This window comes from Porites lutea, chromosome 2 (assembly GCF_958299795.1).
Source record: "Porites lutea chromosome 2, jaPorLute2.1, whole genome shotgun sequence".
NCBI classification, from domain to species: Eukaryota; Metazoa; Cnidaria; class Anthozoa; order Scleractinia; family Poritidae; genus Porites; species Porites lutea.
In genome coordinates, this window is record NC_133202.1 from 26,201,656 (window position 1) to 26,228,881 (window position 27,226).

General features: G+C 36.9%; 2 protein-coding genes across 3 annotated transcripts; both read right to left on the reverse strand.

The window, feature by feature from the left end:
- Positions 1-3,390: 3,390 nt before the first annotated feature.
- On the reverse strand, positions 3,391-24,209 carry LOC140928140 (uncharacterized). Of its 2 annotated transcripts, XM_073377852.1 has the most exons (4): positions 5,781-5,843; positions 5,014-5,145; positions 4,247-4,573; positions 3,391-3,905 (listed from the first exon to the last, which is right to left on the reverse strand). In XM_073377852.1, the coding sequence occupies exons 2-4, from the start codon at positions 5,116-5,118 to the stop codon at positions 3,678-3,680; spliced, it is 660 nt and encodes a 219-aa protein (XP_073233953.1). In that variant the 5' UTR covers positions 5,119-5,145; positions 5,781-5,843; the 3' UTR covers positions 3,391-3,677. The 2 variants fall into 2 exon arrangements, with proteins under 2 accessions (XP_073233953.1, XP_073233954.1); XM_073377853.1 differs by lacking the exons at positions 4,247-4,573; positions 5,014-5,145; positions 5,781-5,843 and adding exons at positions 23,533-23,859; positions 23,946-24,209.
- On the reverse strand, positions 15,746-17,182 carry LOC140927894 (uncharacterized). The gene has a single exon (XM_073377594.1). The coding sequence runs from the start codon at positions 17,180-17,182 to the stop codon at positions 15,746-15,748; it is 1,437 nt and encodes a 478-aa protein (XP_073233695.1).
- Positions 24,210-27,226: the final 3,017 nt, after the last annotated feature.

The window sequence follows — 27,226 nt, forward strand, 5'->3', positions numbered from 1 at the left end:
AAGATGTTTCGATGATACACCAACGAATTTAAGTACAATTTAAGAGACAAACCTGATGTCAGTGAAATTATCGATATCTTCACATGTAAAAATATCGTATTTTTACGTGTGTTCAGATACCACATTTCTCGGTGGTAGAAATCCTTGTAAAACACTGCAGTTTATATAATAAAATTCAATATAATGATGCCAGTAAGATTGTGTTTTGAAAATAAGAAAATTCTACTATTTAGTTGTACACAGGAAAAAAATTACAGCAATCGGTATGGAGTCTGATTTTTTCCACCTTATTTTGATGGCACACTGCTTGTTTACATTTCATTATGCAAATAAATATAAAATTTAAGCATCTTAAAGAAAATCTAGCCTAACTCCCCAACCCCAAAATAGCACGAAATAAAACTTGATAAATACACCTTTTAAATAAATCCTGGCTTTGTTACAAAAAAATTGCATTTATTCGTAAATAATACCATTTTGTGGATACTACTTTGTTGATAGGCTAATTTGTGAAACATTTCGATTCATTCACAAAGGATGTTTAGTGAGACCAGATTCTCCTCTGTATTGAACCAAATTCTTGTTTAATGCATCAGTATCTGCTTGATAATTCTTCCCTTAAGGTTCTATGTAGGTTCATCTGGATACTGTAAAACAGACAAATTCACCCATCCATTTGTGTCATGTTTGCTGTCGCATCCCAATTCATTTGGGTCCTTCAGCAGTAGCCTCTCTTTTGAGGACACAGCATTATATGCACCCCTCTAACAAACTTCCCGTGTCTTATGTTTTAACAGGATTTGAAGGTGAACAAACATCGTCAGTAAGATTTATGGAGTGATGCCCATTCTCTGTTTTGAATGCATCACTACCGTCAGATCAAATATAAATTAATAATTAGAAATCGATTGTGGAACACGGTAGCCGTTACTCAAGAGTTGCTTCAAAATAGTTGCTTAGGAAAAATCTCTGTATCTTTTAGAGTTAAAGATGAATAAAAGTATCGTTCGTTTTTGCGGGGTGCATTTGTTTTGTCTGCAAGTGAGCTTATGAAATGCTCAAGTGATAATGTAGTACATAATCACTTGTAATTGTTGCTGTCTCAGACTCAATCCATTCTTCATTTCCTGTAGAATATTTTTTTATGTATTTTTCCTCGAAAACTGTCGAAAAAATGTAAAAAAATACCCATAGATTTCATGTTTTAGTGGCATATATAAACGCGTGTCTCCGCGATCAGTTTAACATGACACATCGCGCTAATAAGTAAACCTCACGTAGTAAATTTTTTTTCGCTTTTCTTAAAGTAGCTGAACATAGCTACGATGCATGTCTTCGTTGATAAGTAAAACCATGAGTTTGGAAATCAAACCATTGAAAAGCATTGTTTTGCCAGTGGAACTCAGATCTGATACACTAACAGGTACAGTGAGTTTTGATGTTGAGTATCGATTGAGTATTTTAAGTCTTTAAAGGTCCAAAAAACCTACCCTAAAAAATCTAAACCTGAAACCCCGCGTAGAAAACGTCCGATTTTTGTCAAGGATAATTTTTTTATAGGGAAGTACGGTATTCAAAGCACCAACGAAATGGCTTTTAAAAGGACTTTAACTTTAAGCGCGAGTTTTTGATTTCCCGCCATCAGATTTGATGCACCCACGCTATCGTCGTTCTGCGGATAAATAAATAAATAAATAAATAAATAACGATTTGCAGGTAGCACATCCATATAGTGGTTCTTCGTCTACCTGATTCCTGGTCGAATTGGAATTTGGAAATGTTGGTTTTTGAGGAGAGGGGAAAACCGGAGTACCCGGAGAAAATGCCCTCCTGTTATAGATGACAACGCTTCTGAGCATACTTCTTGAGTGACTCCTTCGGAAAGCGTATGGACCTTATTAGGAGGCTAATGAAGATAATGATTTGAATTATATGAAAAAAGATCATCGCAGTTATAGACGTAACTTTTGCAGTTTCGAAAAGAAAGCCTGAAAAACAATCAGGCTTGTACCGGACTCGAACCCTTGACCTCTGCGATACTGGTGCAGCGCTCTACCTATTGAGCTTACAAGCCAAGTGGGAGCAGGTCGTTGAATTGGTTCGTTATAAACTCGTGAAAGGATGGTGATGACGTTATGAAAATATGAAAATCATATATGAGAAATGCGGGGTGAAGAATTACATACAATGTATGAAAGAAGATCATCGCATCATATAATTCATATTATCATTCGAAGCAAATTTTTCTTTCTTTTCATTGGCCGACAGCCCACCACGTGACCTGCAAGTAACGGCCTACAAATAATGGTCTGCTTATGTGCAATGCCGTCCAACGGTGTTTGGCTGCAAATAATATTCTGCTTATGCGTGAAGGAAACCTTGCTTTTCTCCTTCTTGCGATCACTCTTGCGTGAAAATGGCAGATCGCTTCGATTCCCAAGGATATTCATTAAAAAAACAAACTCGGTGATCGAATGATAAAACAATTATTGAACTCGTTTACCGCAAAATATCGTGATTTGTCAGTGTGTCTCGCAGATCAATTATTTGCCGAAGCCCAGACAAATCACGATATTTTGCTCAACCTCGTCCAATAATTGTTAAATAATTCTTCACCCCGCAGTTCTCATAAATTATATGATTTCCATATATTCATCACTTCATGATGATTTAAATTGAGGAAGTACAAAAATTTCAAAAATTAACATAATGATCGTAGCAGTTGTGATAGTTCATTTGAAATTGTATTGCTTTAATCTACTGTAGTTGCTATCACAACTGCTACGATTGTACCTTCAATAAAGCCAGGATAACAGCATTTATTTTTCCAGGCCTAAAATATGCTGTGTTCACATTTGAGTGTTGTTTGAAAGGATCCATCATTTTGTGGGCTGCCCTTTATATGAAATAGCAAGGAGCTATGTTACAATTGTTTGGGACTCTTGTAACAGCTTGCATTGAAAAGAAAGAAAACCCTAAAATAACGTCTCAGAACCGGCCTAAAAAATATTAAAGTGGATACCTTTACCTAAATCATTGTACTGTCGAAAAATTAAAGTGGGAAAAATGATAATCATACTTTGTCGTTTTTCCCATGAAAAAATCGCCAGATATACTATGTATATTTTTTAGAGTTCCAAGTATGAGAAAAGAAGTAAAAGATGACCAAGGATACTTAGTTTCAATTTCACCTCATCTATTGACCCGATATAATGGTGGTGGTGACCCTTTAAAGGCTTTAGTTCAGAATCAAAAGCGAAACTTAATGGAATGTTCAGATGGACGAATTAGGGTAGTTAAAGAGAAAGGCAGTTTATAATCCCACTAAAGGTACTGTGTTGTTAAGACTCATTAGGGAAAATGAGTGAGGCAATTATGACATTAAACCAATTGAAAATAACAGTGGATGCTCCTGGACTTTATTTCTAGCTGATACAGACTTGATAACAAACTTTGCTTTACACACCTCATTACCCATGTCAAGACATAACACAAGTCTAACACGCTTCTATTTTAAAAAGTCCAGCTCGGCATCATATGACACGTGCTTACTGCTGAGATTTCGGTACTTCTTCAATGAAGATACGATTAATTGAATGCCAACCAGTGTGGGCGTCAGCAAGCTTATGTCCTGTAACGCATTTTCCAACCAAGAATCCCACTCGCACCTTTCCTTTCTAAATGTTATTGCAGTGACCTTCAATGTGGCGGTGACGGTGAAGATCGTGATTTCTGCCTGTTCGCATGTAGAATGCACCGTCAATAGTTCCAGGAGAGCTGCACTCGGCTCCATTGAAGGTGAAATACCAGCGACTACAGCAGCCGTCACAAAAGGCAACCCTGAGAATACCAGCATAGTAGACATGGAGGGAAGTGTCCGCGTATTTCTTCACAAAGTCACAGTTCTAAAAGAGATATAAAGAAGCAGCATCCGTATTGTATTTCATTTTTGTTTACTCCAGTCTACAAAAAAATAAGACATCAGTTGTACAATATTAATTAATTCAAGGTGTTTCGACAAAAATTAGCGAAAAAATTAATAATAGAGAAGAACACAGTGTAATAAAACCGATTATCGCCCGGCCTTAACACAAAACCACGTAGCTTCAAAAGACGCAGCCATCACCATCGCTAACCGCGCGCTGACCAAAGAATTATAGCAATCAATCATTTCAGTAAAAATTAATTGCTTTGAGCTAATAGAATATTATTTAACTTGGTTAACAAAGTGACGATCCGCACTTACATATATCAGTCCTGAATCTGTGCCGTGTCCCTTTTTCCAAGCGCACTCCTTCCAGTTCAAATGTGAAGCCAGTCGTGGCGTTCCACTGTCGCCTTTATCCCCTCGCTCCCCTTTTTGTCCGGCGGCACCCTGGATCCCAGTCTCTCCCTTTGCTCCTTTCTTTCCGTCAGCACCACGTGGTCCCTGGGTCCCAGTTTTCCCCGGGCTGCCCAGGTCTCCTTTGACTCCATCTTGACCAGGTGCCCCAGGGGCTCCTGGGATACATGTCATGTATGTCCACATCCCGGTTTGTCCACCATTATTACAAGATGGACAAGATTGAACAGGCTGCCAAAGAGAGAAAAAGTCAGTGACAAACTGCTAGTAGCGCTTCGCAATTTCACCTGTACTCTAGCATTTCAATCCAGGCCAGGAAGCAGTTCCTTAATTTTCCAAGTTTTCATTGGGGTTTTTCAATGTAATCGCCAATTGGGATTTTGGAAAAAGAAATCTATTTTCCAGTAAAGAAGCTGTTTTGGTAAAAATGTTAATTTTGATTCTTTAAAACGTTAAAATGTTGTCTTTCTTCTCAAAATAGTGATCGAGGTTGTACAAGTAACCATACCATCTTAATTTTTTGTTTGAATTTGGTAGTCTTCTTAATCAACCTTCAGACTGATTTAGTTAAATTAACATATAATACATCATTCCTGGTTTCCTCTATAAACTAACGTTATTTAACTGTAATAAAAACATGTGTCCTGGCAATATCTGATATATATAGTTACCTTGGTGTCTGGTGGTTTGTTGTCCTTAGCAGAGCAGAAACCAGCCCTGAGCGAAAAAATCAGTACAAACAACATGGTGTTCTCTTTAACTCGTGATCGCATCATCAAGGTCCTCTAACTTGTTCACTAGAACTGAAGTTTGATCATGATATGAAATATCTTAAGTAGGTCAAACGACAACACAATGAACATGATTAAGACTTAGCAATTATTGAATGTGGCTGGGTAGGATCTGAAGAATTATGTAGATCGAGGAGGATGTTATCAACCGAGGATGAAGGCTCTAATCCCCTTGCTCCCCCCCCCCCCCCCCCAATTCTTCATAACCATCTCGCGCTTACCATATTTTGTATATTGGAATAAAGGCTTCTAGGACTAGACCATCATTGCCAAGCTGCCAAGCTGTTTTTTCACGAGTGAACTAAAACAAATGGCGTTTACGGCTAACCAGGGACGAAATAGCTGATTTCTAACTAAATCTCAGTGAACAGAAGTAATACAAGAATGCGCTAAACATATCGCTTGATGAATTTTATGTACTTTCTGAGGAGTATCTGCAACGGACAAACATCTGTTTTTGAAACCGTACCGAGAAATTGGCCAAAGGTTTGAAAAAGTCTACCATGAGGTAATCTTGTTCAGAACTCAAGGATATTTTGAATGAATAATAATATACTTTATGTTTAAGATATGCCTTGGAATGAATGTACCGCTTAAATGCAATGGAATCTCGATGACTGTTACAGCGTCTTTTGAAGTTAACTTACCTTCGTTTTACGATTGCCAAAGCCAAATGATAGCAATGATTATCGTTACGGGTTAATTTATTTCCGCTCTTGCAATAATTACTTACCTTTTCATGTTTTTAAAACAAGTTTTAACGAAATCCGATCCCCCAATCATTACATCTCACGTCTAAAAGACGTCGAGCATTTTGATTGGTTCTTTTGCCTTTACGTGAGAAATTCTTGTTTTGTGTTTTTCAGGAACTGAGTTCCTGTGCATGCAAATCATGCTTTTGTTTCATGGTCGAGAATCTACCAACCACAACATCATTTATTATATTTTATATATATATATATTTTTAAGTGTAAGATCTATCTCTTGGTATAGCTCAATTTTGTCCTTTAACAGCCGGGTATATATTTTGTACCGGTGTTATACCTTCACAAGGATGGCCGTCACCTCATCACCTTTTGGTGCATTGGCAGAAAAATTAAACCGAGAACAATTTGCAAGACTGAATCTTAGCATAATCTGTCGTTGTCTAAATTAGGGTATTTTTATACTATATTACTGTAAACCCAAGCGAAGTACAAGTTATTAGAAGTTACTGAAAAACAAGACAAAAGAAATTACAATAATTATTACAAGTTCTTCCGTCGGTCATTTCCGTATCCAGAATAAAGCACAGAATTTATCCACATCCAAGCTTGAAAATTCTCTCTGCGGAAGTCAACACAACAGTATATCCAAATAAGCAAAGTTGAAATGATTCTGAACTATAATCAGAATTGTTTGATAAAGACGCTTAACATGAATCATGTTTGATACTATCATTGGACTCTGAAAATCCTTTTTTTTTACCATGGTAAATGATTGTTAAATACTGCTTATTAACATTTTACCCGCTTAAATTGTTCTGTGCATTATACATTGAAAAGTCATTCCTAATCTGATCCGTGACAAATTACTATGGGCCGAAGGTGATATAGAAAGCGTGGCGCATATATGATTTACCTTGTTTGCCATATGTTTTCATTCCTCATCTGGTGATCTGTCTTCATGAAGGTTATGAGAACTGGAAGAAAGAAGAAATAAAGAAACATTGAATCAAAAGCATAATTTAAATAAAGCTAGAGAAAAACAAGAAGGCTTCGAGCACTGTACATACCAACACTCTGCTAGGGATTGAATCATAGAATTTTCTTGTTTGAATACGTTTCTCGGCGTCAAAACATGCTCACTAAACAGCCTACGTATGTATTCTAATTTCCATTAAACAAATTCATTTGCCTGCGGAAATATTAGGTTGCTAAGTAACCAATTCACCCGACGAAAGGCCTCTTTTCATAATTTTTGAACTACTGTACACATTTGTTTCTTACAACATCATTTTAACCTACAGTGTACAACTTTTACTAGAAATAAATTGATGTTGTACTTGGATTTTTTTTTAATCCAAGTGCGATTATTCATATATAACCCAAAGTATAACTGTACAATTGAAAGAAAAGTTGCAGTCTGGGATATCGCTAGATGATATCACTCTTATAGAAATTATTTCCCTAAACTGACCTCGAATTGAAAGAGTGGTAAATTGTTGTACTCATTTTCCTTCTTAGTAGCCATTATCCATTCTGGTCCGTTCTTATTCCATCCAGTAATTAATCTTAGTGTAATCAGTTAACTTTAGTGATCTTACACAGTCGCTCGATGATTCACCATTTGTTAAGCACCGCGGTTCATGCTTGACTTTTTTATTTCTTTAGACGCACTAAATAATATAGCGGTCCCCTCAGAAAACAAACAGTTTCTGTATTTTCAAAATCCTTAACTCAAGTATTCTGTTAGTTTTTGCTTGTCTTTGAACAACTTTATGGTCAGTTAAGAAACAAGAGCGGCTTTTTCTTTACGAAGAGTGTGATCTAAACAGGTGCACCCAACGACTGTTTTCTTTAAAGTATCTGTTCGGAGAAGGAAATATTGTCTAGAATGTTCTATTACTTTAGGACGGCTAAAAATTTATAAGTGAACGTTGCATTCATGCACAATTTTCGAAGCTTATCTAATAAATTCCCTACGGCTTTTTTGAAGTTTATTTTTTCACATTTCACTTCCTAGGTTAGGACTTTTTTTCGTAGAAAAAAGGAAACCTAAAACTTTCGGATTAGAAAATGTGATGGAGAGAGGAATCAGAAAAATTATCATTTCGGTCAATGCGTTAAACTGCCTCTAAAATTTTTGGGAAAATAATACTGAAGCCCTTGTAATTTTAAAAAGGTTCAAGTTCCCATACGATGAGCGAACAGATACACAAACTTTCGTAGCCCTGCATAGAATGCAGTACTCTGGATAGCCTAAAAAGTTTTCAGTCTCAATGGATTTAGGAGGAAATCGTCGTTTGGTGCCCCTCTGTGTAAAGAACCATTATAGTTTGTGGAAAATATTAATTAAATTTCCTTTGTAAGCATACGACAAATGATTTAACAAAAAAGTCGATTTTGGTTTTGTAGTTCGATAAATTAACAAGCTTGTCGAACTGTAAAAATGAATAAAGCTTAGTTTCAAATCGCTGTATTACTCTACACGTCACTTTTGATTACGGAGCTTATATATGTCGCTGTGTTGAACACATTTTTTATTATTATTTTATTGGTCGTGTTAATAATTAGTAGTTGTAGATATCAATTATTTTATTGGCCGTGTTAATAATCAGTAATTGTAGATATCAATTTTCTTTAAATTTACTATTTCGAATTTATCATTCACGATCACCATTATAACCGTTTGCCTGATTAACGATACTGTTGGTTTTGTTGGGCCGCAGAGTTTATTATCCTTTTAAAACTATAATTTTATGACTCAAGTTCGCACAGACGGCTCTGACTCGATACGGCGGCGGTGATTCTCACCTGCCCTACCGAATAGTCCTCGATGTTTGAGATGTGTGTCATTTAGCATTACTCGTAAACCTCTACTGTCCATGGTCATACATGTATCTAGCAAACAAAAATTGAACAAAATTTGTGGAAAGGATTATCCATACTGAAGCTAGAGTAGATATACATGTTACTAATATACATGTAAGATGAGATGATTCCAAAGCAGAAAGTTCCAAACGATCCTATAGATCAGATTTGAGTTTGGGATTCTTTTTTCGCCTATTCACTGTTCTTTTATAAATGGTGAAAAACTGGAACTTTTCTCCGATCCTCAGAAAATTCCATGTTCGCTTGGGACAACCATACTAAACATGTTCTTCTTTTGCCTTACTGTTAGCAGAATCATTCTTCGGCACTGGATATATTGACTACTGTTAATTTCTCGCTTACCGTTTGAAATCATGAATGAAAGCCTTAGTTTTGGATTTGGAAAATGACTTCATTTAGTTGCCTATTCATTGTTCGTCTTATTGAATCAACTGTATGAGTTAGCTTTGTAATAGTATTTCACTCTTAATTTTTTAATATTAAGTTCTACAGGTAAACAATTGTGAGAGCTTTAGCACAACGAAAAAAAATATCTCAGTCTGTCTGTATTTTCTTCCAGAAATTGTGTCCTAAAGTAAGGAGCTGTTCATTGAAAGCTAATACGCATAACAGACCGAAATTTTCAAACTTCTAGTGGGAAAGCTATGTTTTTGAATTTTGTAGCCTAAAAAATAATGAGCTCGAAAATTGCTTTGTAAATTCAATCTAACAATTACTGACAGAAATATCTAGACAATTTCATCAGTGTATACTGATTTCGAGCTGTGAAAGTGCTTTCACCGGTAAATTTTTTTCACCGGTAAATTTGAAACCGTGACTCGTAGGCTGAAATTTACTGTCCTTTTATGCTTCCAAATAATTTGGAAGCATAAAATTACAGTAAATTGGTGAGTACACTGAAACCAAAACTATTATGGAAATCGCCTTGGGATTCCACGAAACATTGAATATTCACAGACGATTTACTGAGTTATGTATAGGAACTCTTAGCTTGTTTAATACAGCTGTAACAATATTAACGGGAATCTGGTTAATGTATTTGCGACCAAACTAGAAAAACGTAACCGATTCGACATAAAATATAAAAACATTTTACAGTTCACCCCGAATGGTAAGTACATGTAAATAAAATGATAATTTGAATTTCGCTTTACGGTACATTGTTGAATAAAATTAGAACGGCAAAGATGATAAAGGTATTAGTTTTGTCAAAAAAAAAAATGTTCTTACCTGTAAAGTTGATGTTAGTCGTCTTTTTTGACAGTATAAACCGCAATATCCCATAGAAAATAATTCTTTCATTCATCCAAAATTTTCAGTGGAGTTTTCTTAATTTGTTCTTGTTTTGTCCAGTTTACCTTGATTAATATTCGATATCTTAAACTATAGTGGCTATTGTTAGCTTATTGTTCATCAATGAAACTTTTTTAAATGAAGCTCATCCTCTTAGCAAACAGAAATGCCACTTTTGTTTGTATTTCTTGTGTTCAGGGAAATTTACTAAACAGTGAAGCATTGTTCGCAAATTTAAAATTTGAATTGTTTAATATCATCAATCCTACGCTATTTAGTATCATTCATCCATTCAGATTCTGGTATCTACTCTGTTTACGAATCAATAATAACATTGTTTTGTAAGTGACTACTCCACTGCATTCATTGGTGAGCCTTGGCTTTTTTTAAAGACAAGGCAAATCTAAATGTGGATATTCGTTAACATGATTATGGAAATCGACGTTTGATTAGTTAATAAAAACAGGCCAGTCATATACCGGCGGCCTTCTAGTGTCTCAAAAGTTTCACGTATATCGAGGGAGTCTTTATTACCAATTCTAAACTTAAACGCGTTCATTTGTCCTTATTTCTTACATTTCCGTTATTGACTGACATCTGCTTCAAAAATCGATCGCCAAGTTTTAATTTTCAGTGAAGTGTTCAAGACTTTTTATATTTCTATCAGTACTAGGCGGAAGAATTCTTTCAGTAGAGCCCATCTTTAAACTTCGAAACTTGTCCTTTATTTGGGCTTTATTTGATTCTTGACAAATTTCCGTCTATGAGCTTCAAAGATCCGTCCCTGGTCATCAAATTCAATTATTTCAGTTCCTAATTCTAATGGATAATAAGTATCAGTAACAAAACATTAAAAGTTCGATTCTTTGCTCTTGTGGTAGAAATGGGTCACGCAAAGCAGAAAATGCGCAAACAACACGTGTTAAAAATGTGGATCAGTGATTTGGATTTTTAAACGTTTTTTCTTTCAGTTAAAGTAAAAAAAAAACACATTTTCTCGATGAGTACATCTGTATAGCGACATTTGTAGAAGTTGTGTAAATTTAACTTCAAGTATTCGCTGTAACATCCCTTCACTAGTACGTGTATGGCAGAGCTTGTATATGTAATGGTAGCATGGGAATTTTGATTGTCTAGAGTGAAATCTGGATCATTCTTAGGCGCTACTGTTTGACGAAGAATTATCATCGTTGATGCCAGGTTTAGAGACATAAATAGATTAGTCCTGTTTCGTTTGGTGGAAAAATGAGTACAAGTTTTCGACGAGGAGAGTAGTAAAGCTAAAACTCTGCTGAAAATCAAGAAAGCTGTTGTTAGCTGTGCGCCTTATGATCAAAGGCTCAAGATCACATTGCCCTGAACGAATTAATAGACACACGTCAACATTTGGACATTGGAGTCAAATCTGATATCTTGAACCAAAGCAACCGATATCAAGACATCTTCCTGAATGCGCTTTAAGGGATAAGTTTCGACAAATACTGTTTCTTTATTAAAGGGTATTTAGAGAGCGGGATGACAAGGAGCGGCATCAGTGACATTTCCAGGATGAACGCGGAAGAACAATTTACTGATTTGACGATTTCAAGTTTCTTAAAACTCTCTATTATCTCTTTTATATTTCACGGACATGGTCAAAGCGGAATACTGCAAACTCCTTCAAATGTATAATTTTTTTTTCGGCGGTGATTGTCAAAGAGGAGCAAATCAGTTAAATATATTGTTAGTTTAATATAAGTTTGTAATTCTACCGAAACCGGACTGTGCCTAACTTCTTCTGATCAGTCCTCTGACTGCAGTGTAGTAAGCAACTTGAAACTGTAGTAACTAAGTCTTTCCTTCAGGAATCTTTTTCTACTCTCTAATCGCCTAAACGGGTTTATTTTGTTATATCGATCCAAACTAAATGGATCAAAACGTTGATTTCAAAACATTTTATTAGATAGTAAAGTACCTTATTTCTCGTAAAGGGTACAGGAAAAAAACGGGAAACTAGACTCCAGTTTCTTTTCTCAGCTTAAGTTTGCTCAAAACACCTCTTCTGAGGCAAAAGGAGGACAATGTACCGCTACAGACGAATCAAACAATAAATACAGTACATTTACCATAACATTACATCGGTTACACAAACAGCAATCATGAAAAAATCACTTGCTGTTCAAAAACAGATTGTGTGGTTTCCCTATGGAACACCTGGGAAAGACCCTGGGAAAGAGTTCTTGATACTTGGTCCCAGTGTCCCCTCTGCGCCTGACTGATTTCAACTTGTTCAAAAATCGCGGTCGGCACTTCAATGTGAAGCGTATTCGACATTTTCATCAATGTTGCATTGGCCAGAAAACGTTGTAATACCTTTGGAAGGTGTTCTGGTGGTATTGATGTCCATAATGATTTGAAAACATCTTCAAAGTGGACTGGAATTTCCCAAATTATGAAGAAGGATTCCGACTCTCGTTCTAGTTCTAGTGGAGGCTCATGCTTCCCCGCTACAAAAGAAAACAAAACTACACACTATGCTGCATATTTTACTACCTGCTCTTTAACAGGAACGGAAGGGAAGGTGGTTAGCCCAATACATGTGAGTAATATTTTGAAGAGAACATTCATAATGAAAAAAGAAAAAACTTGCACATTTAGGTATGCTCGTACATTTTGGACAGCAAAATGGGGACATTGACCGTCTGTTAATTTGCCGTGTCAGAATTTAGCTTTGTTGACTTACATGTAAATGCATTTTATAATGAAATATAGTGCATAAATACATGTACACTTAGGTCCAGTTCAAACGTCGATCTTTTCATGTACCTATTTAGGTCGACCCAAATATAATGAAATAAGTTCGATGGTTGATTCGGACGTCGAACTTAATTAGTCGGACTCAATAGACCTTGTCACGGTTTTCGACGCCATTTTGACGAGTAGGCAAGGAAATTTTGGCGCGGCTACCAAGCTTCATACAAATCTCTTAAAATTTTTGTCACGCGCCCGACTCACCGGCAATTCTCAGCGTTTTTTTCGTACTTTGTCGCACTAAGAGATTTTTCCTTTTCGGGATCTTGAAGGTAAGTAGATTTTCTAGCTCTGTGGTAAAAACTATTCCGATCGCTCATCAAATAAGTCCGTTTTGGCACAAAAAGCACAGAAGCGCGTGGATCGTACGATGCGTGCAAAACAAAACAAACATGGCATAATGTAGGCTTTTCAAGATCGACTAAAAACACATTTATTTCGTCTATCGATACAAAGGTCCCCTCTAAGCTTTTCTGAAAAGTCACTGAAATCAATTTAGTGCCTTAGAAAATCGCATCTCATTGCGTTTTAAATATATATTTTTTAACTTAAAGTGATTAACTCTGATGTCATAGTCAGGTTGTAGTTCGTGGATCGTGTTTTACTGTGCTATAAACATTGTCCTAATTGCGTTCAATGCTTCATTCAGATGGAAGTGTATGAAGATTTTCTGGATTTGTCCATGGGAAACCTCAAGGACTATCTAAGTTTAAGGGGATTGTCGACAACTGGCCGGAAGGTAGAAGTAGTCGCAAGAGCTTTTTCTGCCTTTGAAATGAAGCTTCCAGTCCAAGTTTCCCAAGAGCAACACTTGGCCAGTTTGCAAAGGGAATTCCAGGACAGACTACGCAAGTACGATCTATCAGATCCTAAATCCAGTGACACTACATGGGTGGATGACATGACAAAATGGCCACCAGTCGACCTTGGCAAGATATTTGCTTATATTCTGTCAAACGAAGAGTTTGACTCAGATTACATTGGGAAATATAAGGATGAAAAAGCTTATTCCTACTGGAAAAGTAACTTTGTGGGTACCATCCTCTTTGCAGACAACAAGGATGGAAAGTGTGTGTTGCAATGCAAGGTAACTCCATCGCAGCGCATCAGAGAGGACCCAAGAGAAGTCTGGGTAGCCCTCAAGAAAGATGGAACTGTCTTGTGTGGTTGGTGCACATGCATTGCTGGCACGAGTGCAACATGCAGCCACATAATTGCATCGCTTTACAAGATGGAATATGCATTCACCCATGGTTATACAGATCCATCATGTACATCAGTCCCTTGCGGATGGAATGTATCAACCAGGAGAGATGTGCAGCCAGGAAAGATAATGGACATGCGAATCAGAAAAGACAAGAGAACAACTGAAAATGAAGAAAATGAAGGAATTATTATAAATGAATGGAGACATTTTGATCCAAGGAAAGAGGGGGAAAGGAATGTGACTGATGAGCAGAAAAAGGGATTCTTGGATGGGTACAAACAGATCAGGCCCAATGCACAAATTTTCAAAAGTGTAGAGTCAGAAAAGCACAATCAAATGGACAGACCTTTAGAACTGACTAAATTTGCAGAGAATTTTACTGCATCATTAGATGGTAGTGAGAGTGATCAGGACATTGTAAATAAATTTTTGGAAGCTATCCCCTTAAGTGCAATGGAGGTTTCCCAAATTGAGCGAGAAACCAAGGGCCAAAGTGACTCATTTTCTTGGATCAGGCACAGAAAAGGACGGATAACTGCATCGAACTTTAAAGATGTATGCACAAAAGTTGACTCCCTTGCAAAAGCTCGAGGTTCCGTCAAACCACCAACAACTCCTCTTGTTTCAAAACTAGTTCTTGGATCGCAGAACATTGACCACATCCCATCAGTCAGGTGGGGCAAAGAAAAAGAAAACGAGGCATATAATGAATTTTATGCGCGGGCTCTTTCACAGCACCAAAACTGCAAGTTAACAAAGAGTGGACTTTGTGTTCTTAAAGACAAACCCTACATTGGGGCCAGTCCTGATGGGATTATGACATGTTCATGCTGTGGTACAACTGCATTGGAAATTAAGTGCCCATATTCCATTCGGGACTTGTGTGTCAGTGAGGCCTGGGAACAAACAGATTTCCTGGAGCAGAGGGATGGAGTGATTCAGCTGAAAAGAAGTCACAAGTATTTCTTTCAAGTGACTGGTGTTATGGCTGCCAAATCGTTATCAAAGTTGAACTTCGTTGTGTGGACAACAAAGGAACTACATGTAGAACTGATACATTTTGATGATTCATTTTGGGACAACATCATTCTAAAGCTTGATGTATTTTTTAAGTCTTACATGGCCAAGGTCCTATTAGGCTTGAGGAATATATATTTTTGCCCCAAATGTGAGAAAGTCATTTTAGAGGGAGAGGAGCTCCCAGAGAATTCCCCTGACAATAGCATATGCTGTGACCATTGTGGAGCATGGTTCCATTTTGTGTGTGCACAGATCACTCACATCGAGGATGATCCAGAGTGGTTTTGCCAAGCTTGCCTTTTAGATTTTGTGGATAGGGAGCTTGATCTAACCTCTCTTGTGGATCCTTGATGACCTATTAGCATTCATTTTCATGGTTACCAGGGACATTTAGGCAGATGCTCACCTTAATGTTTCACATTAGATAGTAGACTAGCCTAACAACTCCACACCATGATTTACCTTTACTTGATCTTTAAGATAAAAGTCATTTAATTCTGTTGAGGGCAGAAAACAGTAGCATCAATAGTTGCGTTTGGCCTAGAAAATGGACACTAACCCTAAAATTGATTTTACTGTATCTTAATTCTTGCCATGTTGTTAAAGTTGTATGGCTTTGTCACCGAGTTTTAACTAAAAATACCACAAGGGTATTAAACAAGATGAACTAATTCTCAGTGTCTTTTACAGTACATGTATCACAGCCCACTCACACACACAGTGGGTCTTGTAAGCATGTAAGTGCACAAACAACTTGCACTAAGTCATCACATAATGGGAGACAGTTGATTGGGAGTTCATTCTTGAGGATATTGAACCTTTTCAATCGCCCAATTGCCTGCTCAACATATATCCTAACATTGGCTATCCTAGATGTTTCCTGTACTTCTCTTGGGACCATTTGTGAACCAGCTTTGGTACTGGGTGGAATGCAAAGGTAAGCATTGCGCATCAACAGTTCATCTTTTATCTTGAAACCCCTATCAGCCATAATCTGGTCATATGGTTCCACAAAATTTAAGAAACCACAGTCTTTAACAATAAATTTATCAGTTGCCCTTCCTCCGTAGCATGGTGACACATAGCACGGTGCTCCGTTTGGAGTGACTGCAACCAGAAACTTCATTGTTGAATGATGTTTATAATCAGACCAGAGTGTAGCTTGGATGTCAAGAGCACTTGGGGTTTCTGTAAAAACTTCAGTGCAATCAATAATGCACCGAACTTTGGGATAGATTTTTCGAAAGGCCTCTGGAAGCTCCAACTGAATTTGTCCTCTGCTTGGCCACATAATCATCCAGTTTAGCTCTCGTGACATAAACCTAACCCAGGTAGAAAAAATTTGAGTGACTAAGGAATGAGAAACCTTGAATCTAACGGCCAAATCTTCAACAAAAAGTCCAAGTCTGAGCCTCATTAAAGTCAAAAGAAGTTCCTCTTCTAACTGAAGCTTCCTCTTTGGTCCTCTCTTTACAGAGGGTGTCTCCTCACCAGCTCTCTTAAATTCATCAAACATAGCTGCAAGAGACCTGGCAGCATTGTTACTTTGCCTCTCTTTTCGGACCTGAGCTTCACCTTTCCAGTAATTCATATTTTTTGCCTTTGGTCTAAGATAATCATAGAGCAACTCAAAAGTCCTCGAGTCTGGAAGTCCTGTATAAAAACTGACCATTCCCTCTGTCGCAACAATTTCAAACGTAAAATCTGGATGTGCAGTTTCAGGCTCTGATTCAGAACCTTCAGATAAGTAATGGAAATCCAGATCAGAAAGCTCCTCTTCTGATTGAAATGTCTCTGAAGCTGGAGTTGTCCTCTCAGCTGGTTTTTTCCTTTTCTTTGGTGTGCTTCCATGTTCATTTGACAGTTTTGTCATAAATTCTGTTGGATGAGGATTTTCAGGAGTTGGCTTACCATCTTTAAAATGATTTGCACAAATGAAAGTTCCAGGTTTGGGATCAAAAAAGTCTAGTCGACCTTTTTGAACATTCCTTATCCATATAACTCGTTTTGAAGCAGATGTGGTAAAATTGAAAAACTCCATAGTTGTCACATGTGAGTGATACTTATAGTTATCAGGATACCGGTCATCATTATTACATCCTCCAACACAGCAATGGGCTTTCTTGGGTTTCTTTCCTTTTGGCATACTCTTGGACGAAAGAAAGGCTGTATTAGGAAACATTAAGGGTAGAATAACAGCTGGGAACATCACAAGAGATCACTTCAAAAGCGACAAAACGAAAAATTCCTATTCAGTTTTCAATATACAGAATTCTATCGATTTGAGAAACAACTTTTTTTTTGCGTTATTTGGTTTGTATAAACTTTACTGAAAGATAATCAAAACACGGCACGATGATCAGACCCTTTTTTAGGCCAATTTAATAATCATCACCTAAATTATGCCAAGTTTGTTTTGTTTGCACGCATCGTACGATCCACGCGCTTCTGTGCTTTTTGTGCCAAAACGGACTTATTTGATGAGCGATCGGGATAGTTTTTACCACAGAGCTAGAAAATCTACTTACCTTCAAGATCCCGAAAAGGAAAAATCTCTTAGTGCAACGAAGTACGAAAAAAACGCTGAGAATTGCCGGTGAGTCGGGCGCGTGACAAAAATTTTAAGAGATTTGTATGAAGCTTGGTAGCCGCGCCAAAATTTCCTTGCCTACTCGTCAAAATGGCGTCGAAAACCGTGACAAGGTCTATTCAGTTTCACGATGTTCAATGGTCTAATATGGGGGGCGAGTCTCCCCTCGTTTTTTTTTTTGTGAATTTTTCTCTCGCGCCCTACTATCTGAATGCCTGGAACAGGCTAGTAAACTGCAGCTTATAAGCCCTCGGCTTAAAAAATCTTTGCAAGGGGTGATGTTCTAAGGGCTGAGTAACTAGAACAGAAAAAAACAGCTTTAAAACAAGCTACAGGTATAGCAGTGCTGATCAAAATACTTTTACTTTTTATATATTTATTTTTTGTTTACAGAGAGGTGGGCCTATGGCTTGGGGGGGGGGGGGGTAGGGGGCGGTTTATCAGTGTGGGAGCTTGGAAATCTTAGAAGCATCTGTTTACGTTAAGTGGCCTATTTTATTTTCTGCATTCAATATGATGAGTGATTGAATCAGCTGGTTCAATTTCACTGAGGGTGTTAAAGGCTTTCACTGTTGATTTTTGATGATTGTCTTCCATGGACTTGCTGGCATTTCTTTACTGAGTTTTGCAACCGCTATGACAAGCCAAAGTGTAACAGTGTTCACTATTTACATAATTCAGTAGCCAATTTAGTCCTCATTTTAGTAAATTCTCTTTTATTGTATTTATTCAATTTAGTCCAGCTATGTTCATTCAGTTCAATCCATGAAAAGTCGGGCAACCCTAAAATGTGGAATCTGCAAATCAAATCCAGAATCTGAATTATGAAAACAGGATTGGAAATGGAAACCAGAATAAAACAGAACTGTTCCTCAAAGGTAAAGATAATAAGAACACTAAGTTCAGGCACCATTTGTGTTCTGTGTGTGTGTGTGTGTGTGTGTTTTTTTTTTGCCGTAAATCTTCACCTCTATATCTGTGCTTTGCAATAAGCATTTCACTAGGGTCAAACAAGAGAGATTTTACTTTTTAAACCTAGGAAAATGATGTTGAAGAAAAGATTACATTGGACCTTTAAAATATTGACATATTTTCCACTATGCTGTTAATTTGTTTAACTTTTAGAGAGTTTCTTATAGAGTTTTTCACTGTCATTGCTGTTTTCGAGCATAATTTTGTTCTGCATGAAGCGTTTCCCGAAGCTTTTGGTTCAACTCAAGAGAGCTAAGGTTGGTCGCACTGACTTAGGAATCCTTTACTTTAGTTGTAATAAATCAGTTATGGACTATGAGGTACCGGTCTTTCACTACAGTTTTCCTAAATATTTAATGCAAGCATTAGAACGTGTACAGAAGAGAGCAATGGCCATCATCTTCCCTGGTCATAGCTGTCATGAGGCCCTCGATATTACTGTCAACCTTTAAGGAATTAGCCACCCATCATAACGAAATATGTGAGACACTTTTTGACACAATGATTGAGATTGACACCGTTTTAAGAATAATTTTATTATTTATGTCTTAAAGCGAACACAGTTTAGAGTATCAATATTAGTATTGATACTATACGGTATTAGTTTCTTAACTTGTTTCTTTTTAATAATTTTTTGAGCATTTTTATCATTTTTAATTGAATACACAGATTAAAATTAAGCAATAGAAAACGTTTTCCGTGTTTTTATAGCCTGATATATTAAAACACGAGAGGGGTTGGGAGAATTCGAGACAGTTATGCAAACCCGAGACGAAGTCGAGGGTTTGCATAACCGTCGAGAATTCTCCTAACCCCTCTCGTGTTTTAATACATCAGGCTATGCAAACACAGGGAAAAAGTTTTCTATTGCTTTTATAAAATAACTTTTCGAGAAAAAACGCAAAAATCTTTGTATGGCACTGATTAAAAGAGAAATTCTTACCAGTCGGAAAGTCTTGTCCACGAAGTCTTGCACGCGTAATCAGTTCTTGTTTTGCAAAAAGATGCTTCCCAAAATACTGATTTTCTTAGCTTAAAATGTCACCTTAAGCGAAAAAAAATTGACACACCTTCTTTGTAACGATTTTCTAAGTTTCAGCCAACGACGGAATGGGCAAATAAAGTAAACTTGTCGAGTTTTGAACTCGAAAACTTTTTCAAATTTGGTGCTTGTATGATTAGCGCGCGAAAAGCAAAACATCTTGACGCCACAACCATGTTTACATACTCTCATGCAAACACTCCCCTCGGCCAATCAGAGCGCGCGTACTATCTTAGTTATTTTATAATAGTTAATAGCTAGACCTGTGTAACTTTATTTATGTAACGTACATACGCAATACAGTTCTCGAACTGCTATGTATTTATGAATATATAAACTTCAAACTTTTCAAACTCATGACTTTGATACTTAAATTAAAAATATGTAAAATTAAGCCCATGTTTGGAACTAACTAATGGTAAATGAAATACCTTTAAAAAAGAAAAAGGAAAATGCCTCAGTTTTAGCATGGTATAATAATATAAAACTCTGGCCAGGAAAATTTCTTTATTATTTTACAATATACTTCTCTTTTTCTCTACTTTATTCTAAACAATATTTCCTCAGAAGCCTCTTTCAAGGATTACGGATTCCCTTTCAGTTTCCTTGATTCTGTTTCTGTGATTCCATGTTATAGGGCTGTCCTGAAAAAAACATTCAAAGTTAGATTCAATAGGCCATTTCCGAGTTCCAAAAAAACTCACTTTCAAAGCGAGGCTAAGTGCGAAGCCATTGATGTAAAAATGATTTTTAATTATGATGAAATAAATCTCATTTTCACAACAAAGGTTTCGCACTTAACCTCGTTTTGAAAGTGAGAGTTTTTGGAACTCGGAAATGGCCAATTCAATTTTCTCTTAATCATTCCGCAGCTATTTATTCAATGGTTGCATTCATTATTTGTTGAATCTTGGTAATGGGACAAAGATTAAAATTTTGGGGCACATATTTTCCAACAAGGCTCGTGGAATTTTATACGGCGACTGCAGTGCATTCAAACTGTTCAAGAAATATTTCAATTCATTCAGAAAAAATCAGTCTTTTATCATCTAAAGGTAATAAAATCAGTGGCATTTGTGACTATCCTTACCACTTGAGCGGGAACTCTTTAAAATTATGGTTCTCCCCAGCAAATCAACATGGTTATGGTGTATAATGTTCAGTGACGATTGCGTTTTGATCAAGAACTTTTAAAACTTGAAGATCCCTCTTCATCCCTTTAACGGGTTGAGATGAACTCAACAAATTGACCTGCGTATGGGTCTTCATAGCTCAAATGGCAGAACACTTTAGTGCTTTAGGCAAGGTTGCTAATGTCTACTGGGCTTTTACATAAGCGCAGCCAACTCGTTCAGGCTCATGTGTTCGAAGCGGTGTGGTGAGTTCCTTGGCCGTTTGTCCCGGATACGCCACTAACAACTGCACGGTTATTTCGTGCAACTAGAGTGTACTTCGTCCTTAATAATGGTGTTATACAGGATACAGCTAAGGGGTTGAAGGAGGCGGGCAGGAGAGGGGTGGGGGGGGGGGGTACAAACAGGTTAGCGCTTCAGTTATTCATGTCCTTTACATATTTCCTTTTTTTCCTTTTTACTCTACGAAATAGATTAAAAATCAACAAATGAGCCAAAATTATTATTCAGGCATATAGAAATATGTACGATGTAAGGTCAACATTAATTTTCTTTCGACGTCCTATTGTTTTGTGCTCTAAGGTTATTTCTTTTAAATGCTTCTGTTACAGATCTACATGATTGCTTTTGTCACAGCGTTTGCCTCTCCCAAACCCACATATTCCACAGTAAATAGTACTTCGCCATTAAAGGTTGAGGTGCGAGCTCAAAACGTAGCGAAAAATACATTTAGTCTATAGATGACAACGCTTCTGAGCATACTTGTTGGGTGACTCCTTCGGAAAGCGTATGGACCTTATAAGGATTCCAATGAAGATAATGATTTGAATTATATAAAAGAAGATTATCGCAGTAATAGACGCAACTTATGCAGTTGCAAAAAGAAAGCCTGAAAAAAAAAAAATTAGGCTTGTACGGGATTCGAACCCTTGACCTTTGTGATACTTGTGCAGCGCTCTGGAAGCAGGTCGTTGAATTGGTTCGTTATAAACCAGTGAAAGGATGATGATGACGTTATGAATATATGAAAATCGTACATGAGAACTGCGGGGTGAAGAATTATATGAAAGAAAATCATCGCATCATATAATTCATATAATTCTTCACCCCGCAGTTGTCTCTCATATTTGATTTTCATATATTCATAACTTCGTGATGATTTAAATTGAAGAAGTTCAAAAATTTTAAAAATGAACAAAATGATCGTCGCAGTTGTGATAGGTCATTTGAAATTGCATTCCTTTAATCTACTGTAGTTGCTATCACAACTGCTACGATCACACCTTTAATAAAGCCAGAAAACAGCCTATTTTTCCAGACCCGATATATGCTGTGGTCACATTTGAGTGTTGTTTGAAAGGATCCATCATTTTGTGGGCTGCCCTTTAGGTGGTTTCTGAATTTAAGAAATTTCAAGAAGCTATGTTACAATTGTTTGAGACTCTAGGAACAGCGTGCACTGAAAAAAAAAAAAACCCTGAAATAACGGTTCAGAACCGGCCTCAAAAATATTTTAATATTTAAAAAGTGGATAACAGACGCTTTACCTAAATTATTGTTCTGTCGAAAAATTAAAGAGGCATTCTTTCCCCCCCGACAAATTCGCTAGATATATCATATATTTTTTAGAGTTCCAATTATGAGGAAAAAAGTAAAAGATGACCAAGGATACTTTGTTTCAATTTCACCTCATCTATTGACCCGATAAAATTGTGGTGGTGACCCCTAAAATGTTTTAGTTCAGAATTGAGAGCGAAACGTAATGACCGGATGTTCAGATGGACGAGTTAAGGGAGTTGAAGAGAAAGGCAGCTTATAATGTTACGAAACTTACTGTGTTGTTAAGACTCAATAGAGAAAATGAGTGAGGCAAGTATAACATTAAACAAATTGAAGACAACAGTGGATGCTCCTGGACTTTATTTTTAGCTAGTACAGACTTGATGGCAAACTTTGCTCTACACACCTCATTACCCAGTCAAGACATAACACAAGTCTAACACGCTTCTATTTTAAAAAGTCCAGCTCATCATATGACGCGTGCTTACTGCTGAGCTTTCGGTACTTCTTCAATGAAGATACGATTCATTGAATGCCAACCAGTGTAGGCGTCAGCAAGCTTATGGCCTGTGACGCACTTTCCAACCCAGAATCCCACTCGCACCTTTCCTTTCTGAATGTTATTGCAGTGACCTTCAATGTGGCGGTGACGGTGAAGATGGTGGTTTCTGCCTGTATGCATGTAGAATGCTCCGTCAATAGTTCCAGGAGAGCTGCGCTCGGCTCCATTGAAGTTGAAATACCATCGACTACAGCATCGGTCACATCCGCCAACTCTGAGGTTACCAGTATAGTAGACATGGAGGGAAGAGTCAGTGTATTTCTTTACAAAGTCACAGTTCTAAACGAGAAATAAAGAAACAGCATCCATGTTGTATTGTATTTGTATTTACTCCATTCTATAAAAAAAATACATCAGTTGAACGATATTAATTAATGTAAGGTGTTTGGACACAAAAAAAATCTGCATGTTCATAAGGTTAGCAAAGAAATTAAGAATAAAGAAAGGCACAGTATAATAAAACTAAAAATGGCCGCACTTTTAACACAAAACTACGTAGTTTCAAAAGACGCGGCCTTCATTATCGCTGACTGCTGACCAAAGCATTATGGCAGTCAATCGTTTTAGTGAAAATTACTTGCTTTGAGCTAACGGAGTATTATTTAACTCGGTTAACAAAGTGACGATCCGCACTTACATATATCAATCCTGAATCTGTGCCGTATTCCTTTTTCCAAGCGCACTCCTTCCAGTTCATGTGTGAAGCCAGTCGTGGCTTTCCATTGTCACCTTTGTCCCCTCGCTGTACTTTTGGTCCGGCGGAACCCTGGATCCCAGGCTCTCCCTTTGCTCCTTTCTTTCCGTCAGGACCACGTGGTCCCTGGGTCCCAGTTTTCCCCGGGTTGCCCAGTTCTCCTTTGGCTCCATCTCGACCCGGTGCCCCAGGGGCTCCTGGGATACATGTCATGTATGTCCACATCCCGGTTTGTCCACCATGATTACAAGATGGACAAGATTGAACAGGCTGCCAAAAATAGTTTTCTCTATAAACTAGCGTTATTTAACTGTAATAAAAAAAATGTGTAGTGGCAATATCTGATATATAGTTACCTTGGTGTCTGGTGATTTGTTGTTCTTAGCAGAGCAGAAACCAGCCGTGAGCGAAAAAATTAGTACAAACAACATGGTGTTCTCTTTAACTCGTGATCGCATCATCAAGGTCCTCTAACTTGTGCACTAGAACTGAAGTTTAATCATGATATGAAATATCTTGAGTAGGTCAAACGAAAACCCAATGAACGTGATTAACACTTAGCAATTATTGAATGTGGCTGGGTAGGATCTGAAGAATTATGCAGATCGAGGCTGAAGGCTCTAATCCCCCCTGAACAACTGATGTTGTTCGCGGATATTTTTAATCCAAGTGCGATTATTCATATATAACCCAGGGTCTGAGACATCGCGAGATGATATCACTCTTATAGAAATTATTTCCCTAAACTGACCTCGAATTGAAAGAGTGGTACATTGTTATCCTCATTTTCCGTCCCAGTTGCCATTTTCCTTTCTTTTCTATTTTAATTCCATCCAGTAAATAATCTTAGTGTAACCAGTTAACTTAAGTGGTCTTACACAGTCTTACACAGTGGCTTGTAGCACCGGTTCATGCTTCGGGCTTGTTCATGGTCAAGAATTTGCTTGACTTTTTTATTTCTGCAGACGCACTAAATAATATAGCTGTCCTCTCAGAAAACAAACAGTTTCTTTATTTTCAAAATCCTCAACTCAAGTATTCTGTCAGTTTTTGCTTGTCTTTGAACAACTGTATGGTCGGTTAAGAAACAAGTGCGGCTTTTTTCTGTACGAAGAGTGTGATCTAAACAGGGGCATCCAACGACTGTTTTCTTTAAAATATCTGTTTGGAGAAGCAAATATTGCCTAGAATTTTGTATAACTTGAGGACGGCTAAAATGTTTTACTCGTGCACAATTTTTAAAGCTTATCTAATAAATTTCCTACGGTTTTCTGAAGTTTAATTTTTCACATTTCACTTCCTAGGTTAGGCTATTTTTCGTAGAAAAAGGAAACCTAAAATTTTCAGATTGAAAATATGATGGAGATCGCAATTAGAAAAATTCCATTTTTGAAATACGTTAAATTGCCTCTAAAATTTTCGGGAAAATAATACTGAAGCCCTTGTAATTTCAAAAAGACTCAAGTTCCCCCACGACGATGAGCGAACAGATACATAAATTTTTATAGCCCGCTTAGAATGCAGTACTCTGGATAACCTTAAACGTGTTCAGTTTCAATGTAGTTAGGAAGAAACCGTCGTTGGGTGCCAATGTATTAAGAACCATTATATTTGTGGAACATATTTGTTAAGTTTCATCTGTAAGTAAGCGAGAAATGATTTTGAAAAGTAGAGTTTGGTTTTGTAGCTCGATAATTAACAAGCTTGTCGAGCTGTAAAAATAAATAAAGCTTGGTATCAAATCCCTGTGTTACTCCACACTTCACTTACTTTTGATTACGGAGCTTACATGTACATGTGTGACTGTGTTGAACACAATTTTTTATTATTATTTTATTGGTCGTGTTAATAATCAGTAGTTGTAGATATCAATTTTCTTTAAATTGACTACTTAGAATTTATCAGTCACGACCACCATTATAACCGTTTGCCTGATTAACGATACTCACCTGTTGGTTCTGTTGGTCCGCAGAGTTTAATATCCTATTAAAACTATAATTTTATGACTCACGTTCGGTTAATTCGCTCTGGCTCGATACGGCGGCGGTGATTCGATCTCTACTTGCCCTGCAAACTAGTCCTTGACGTTTGCAAAGTGTTTGATTTAGCCTAGCTCGTAAACCTCTTCTGTCCATGGTCATACATGTATCTAGCAAACAAAAATTGAACAAAATTTGTGAAAAGGATTATCCATTAGCTAGAGTAGACATACATGCTTCCTATACATGCAAGATGAGATTATTCTAAAGAAGGGAATTCGAAACGATCCTGTTTATCATATTTGAGTTTGGGATTTCTTTTTCGCCTATTCACTGTTCTTTAATAAATACTGAAAAGTCTCAATTTCATGGAATTTTTCTTCGATCTTCCAAAAATCGAGGTTCGCTTGAAAACATGAAAAGAAAGATGGCAAAAAAATCATGTTCTCTTGCCAAACTGTGAGCAGAATCTTTCTTCGGAAGATTTTTCCACTGGATGTATAGTACTGTTTTAACGATAAGAAAGAAATTAAAATTTCTCGCTTACCGTTTGAAATCATGAATAAAAGCGTTCACTTTTGGATTTGGGAAATGACTTAATTCAGTTGGCTATTCATTGTTCTTCTTATTGAATTAACTGTCAGTTAGCTTTGTAATAGTATTTCGCTCTTGTTTGATATTAAACCTTACTATTTTTTTCTACAGCTAATCAATTTTGAGAGCTTTAACACAACGAAATATCTCTGTATTTTCTTCGAGAAATTGTGCCCTAATTTGAAGAGCTCTTCATTGAAAGTTTACGCATAAGAGACTGAAATTTTGGCAAAATTTGAACAAGTTTACGTTTTCGCGCATTAGGTCGCCAATTAGGCTTGGGATTTTAATTAGTGCAGAAGCTATCCTTTGAAATTATGTAGCCTAAAAAAATAATGAGTTTGAAAATTGCTTACTAAATTCAATCTAACAAGCAAATACTGAAATATCTAGAAAATTTCATCACTGTATACTGATTTCGAGCTGTGAAAGTGTTTTCACGGGTAAAATTTGAAACCGTGACTCGCCGTAGGCGGAAATTTACGATAGAACGAGTCAGAACTATTTTGGAAATCGCCTTGGGATTCCACGAGACATCGAATGTTCACACACGATTTACTGAGTTATGTATAGAAACTCTTAGCTTGTTTAATCTGAGTAACAATATCAACGTGAGTCTGGCTAATGTATTAGCGACCAAATCAGAAAAACTTTTTATTACCGATTCGACATATAAAAACATTTTGCAGTTCACCCCAAATGGTAAGTAAATAAAATGATAATTTGAATTTTGGTCTACGCTACTTTGTTGAATAAAATTAGAACGGCAATGATGATAAAGATATCAGTTTTGTCAAAAAAAATGTTCTTACCGGTAAAATTGATGTCAGTCGTCTTTTTGACGGTATTAACCGCAATATTTCATAGAAAATAATTATTTGGTTCATCCAAAATTTTCAGTGGAGTTTCCTTAATTTGTTCTTGTTTTGTCCAGTTTACCTTGATTAATGTTCGATATCTTAAAATGGCTATTGTTAGCTTTTAATATTGTTCATCAATGACACTTTTGTAAATGAAGCTCATCCTCTTAACAAACAGAAATGTCACTTTTCTTTGTCTTTCTT

What these genes read in the sequence shown, in the direction of transcription:
- LOC140928140 (XM_073377853.1), bottom strand. Translation starts at nt 24,050, where the DNA reads ATGATGCGATCACGAGTTAAAGAGAACACCATGTTGTTTGTACTAATT. An exon ending in ACAAATCACCAGACACCAAG is followed by an intron (nt 23,860 to 23,945) that starts GTAACTATATAT and finishes TATTTTTGGCAG; the next exon opens with CCTGTTCAATCTTGTCCATC. An exon ending in CAGATTCAGGATTGATATAT is followed by an intron (nt 3,906 to 23,532) that starts GTAAGTGCGGAT and finishes TATCTCTTTTAG; the next exon opens with AACTGTGACTTTGTGAAGAA.
- LOC140927894 (XM_073377594.1), bottom strand. Translation starts at nt 17,182, where the DNA reads ATGCCAAAAGGAAAGAAACCCAAGAAAGCCCATTGCTGTGTTGGAGGA.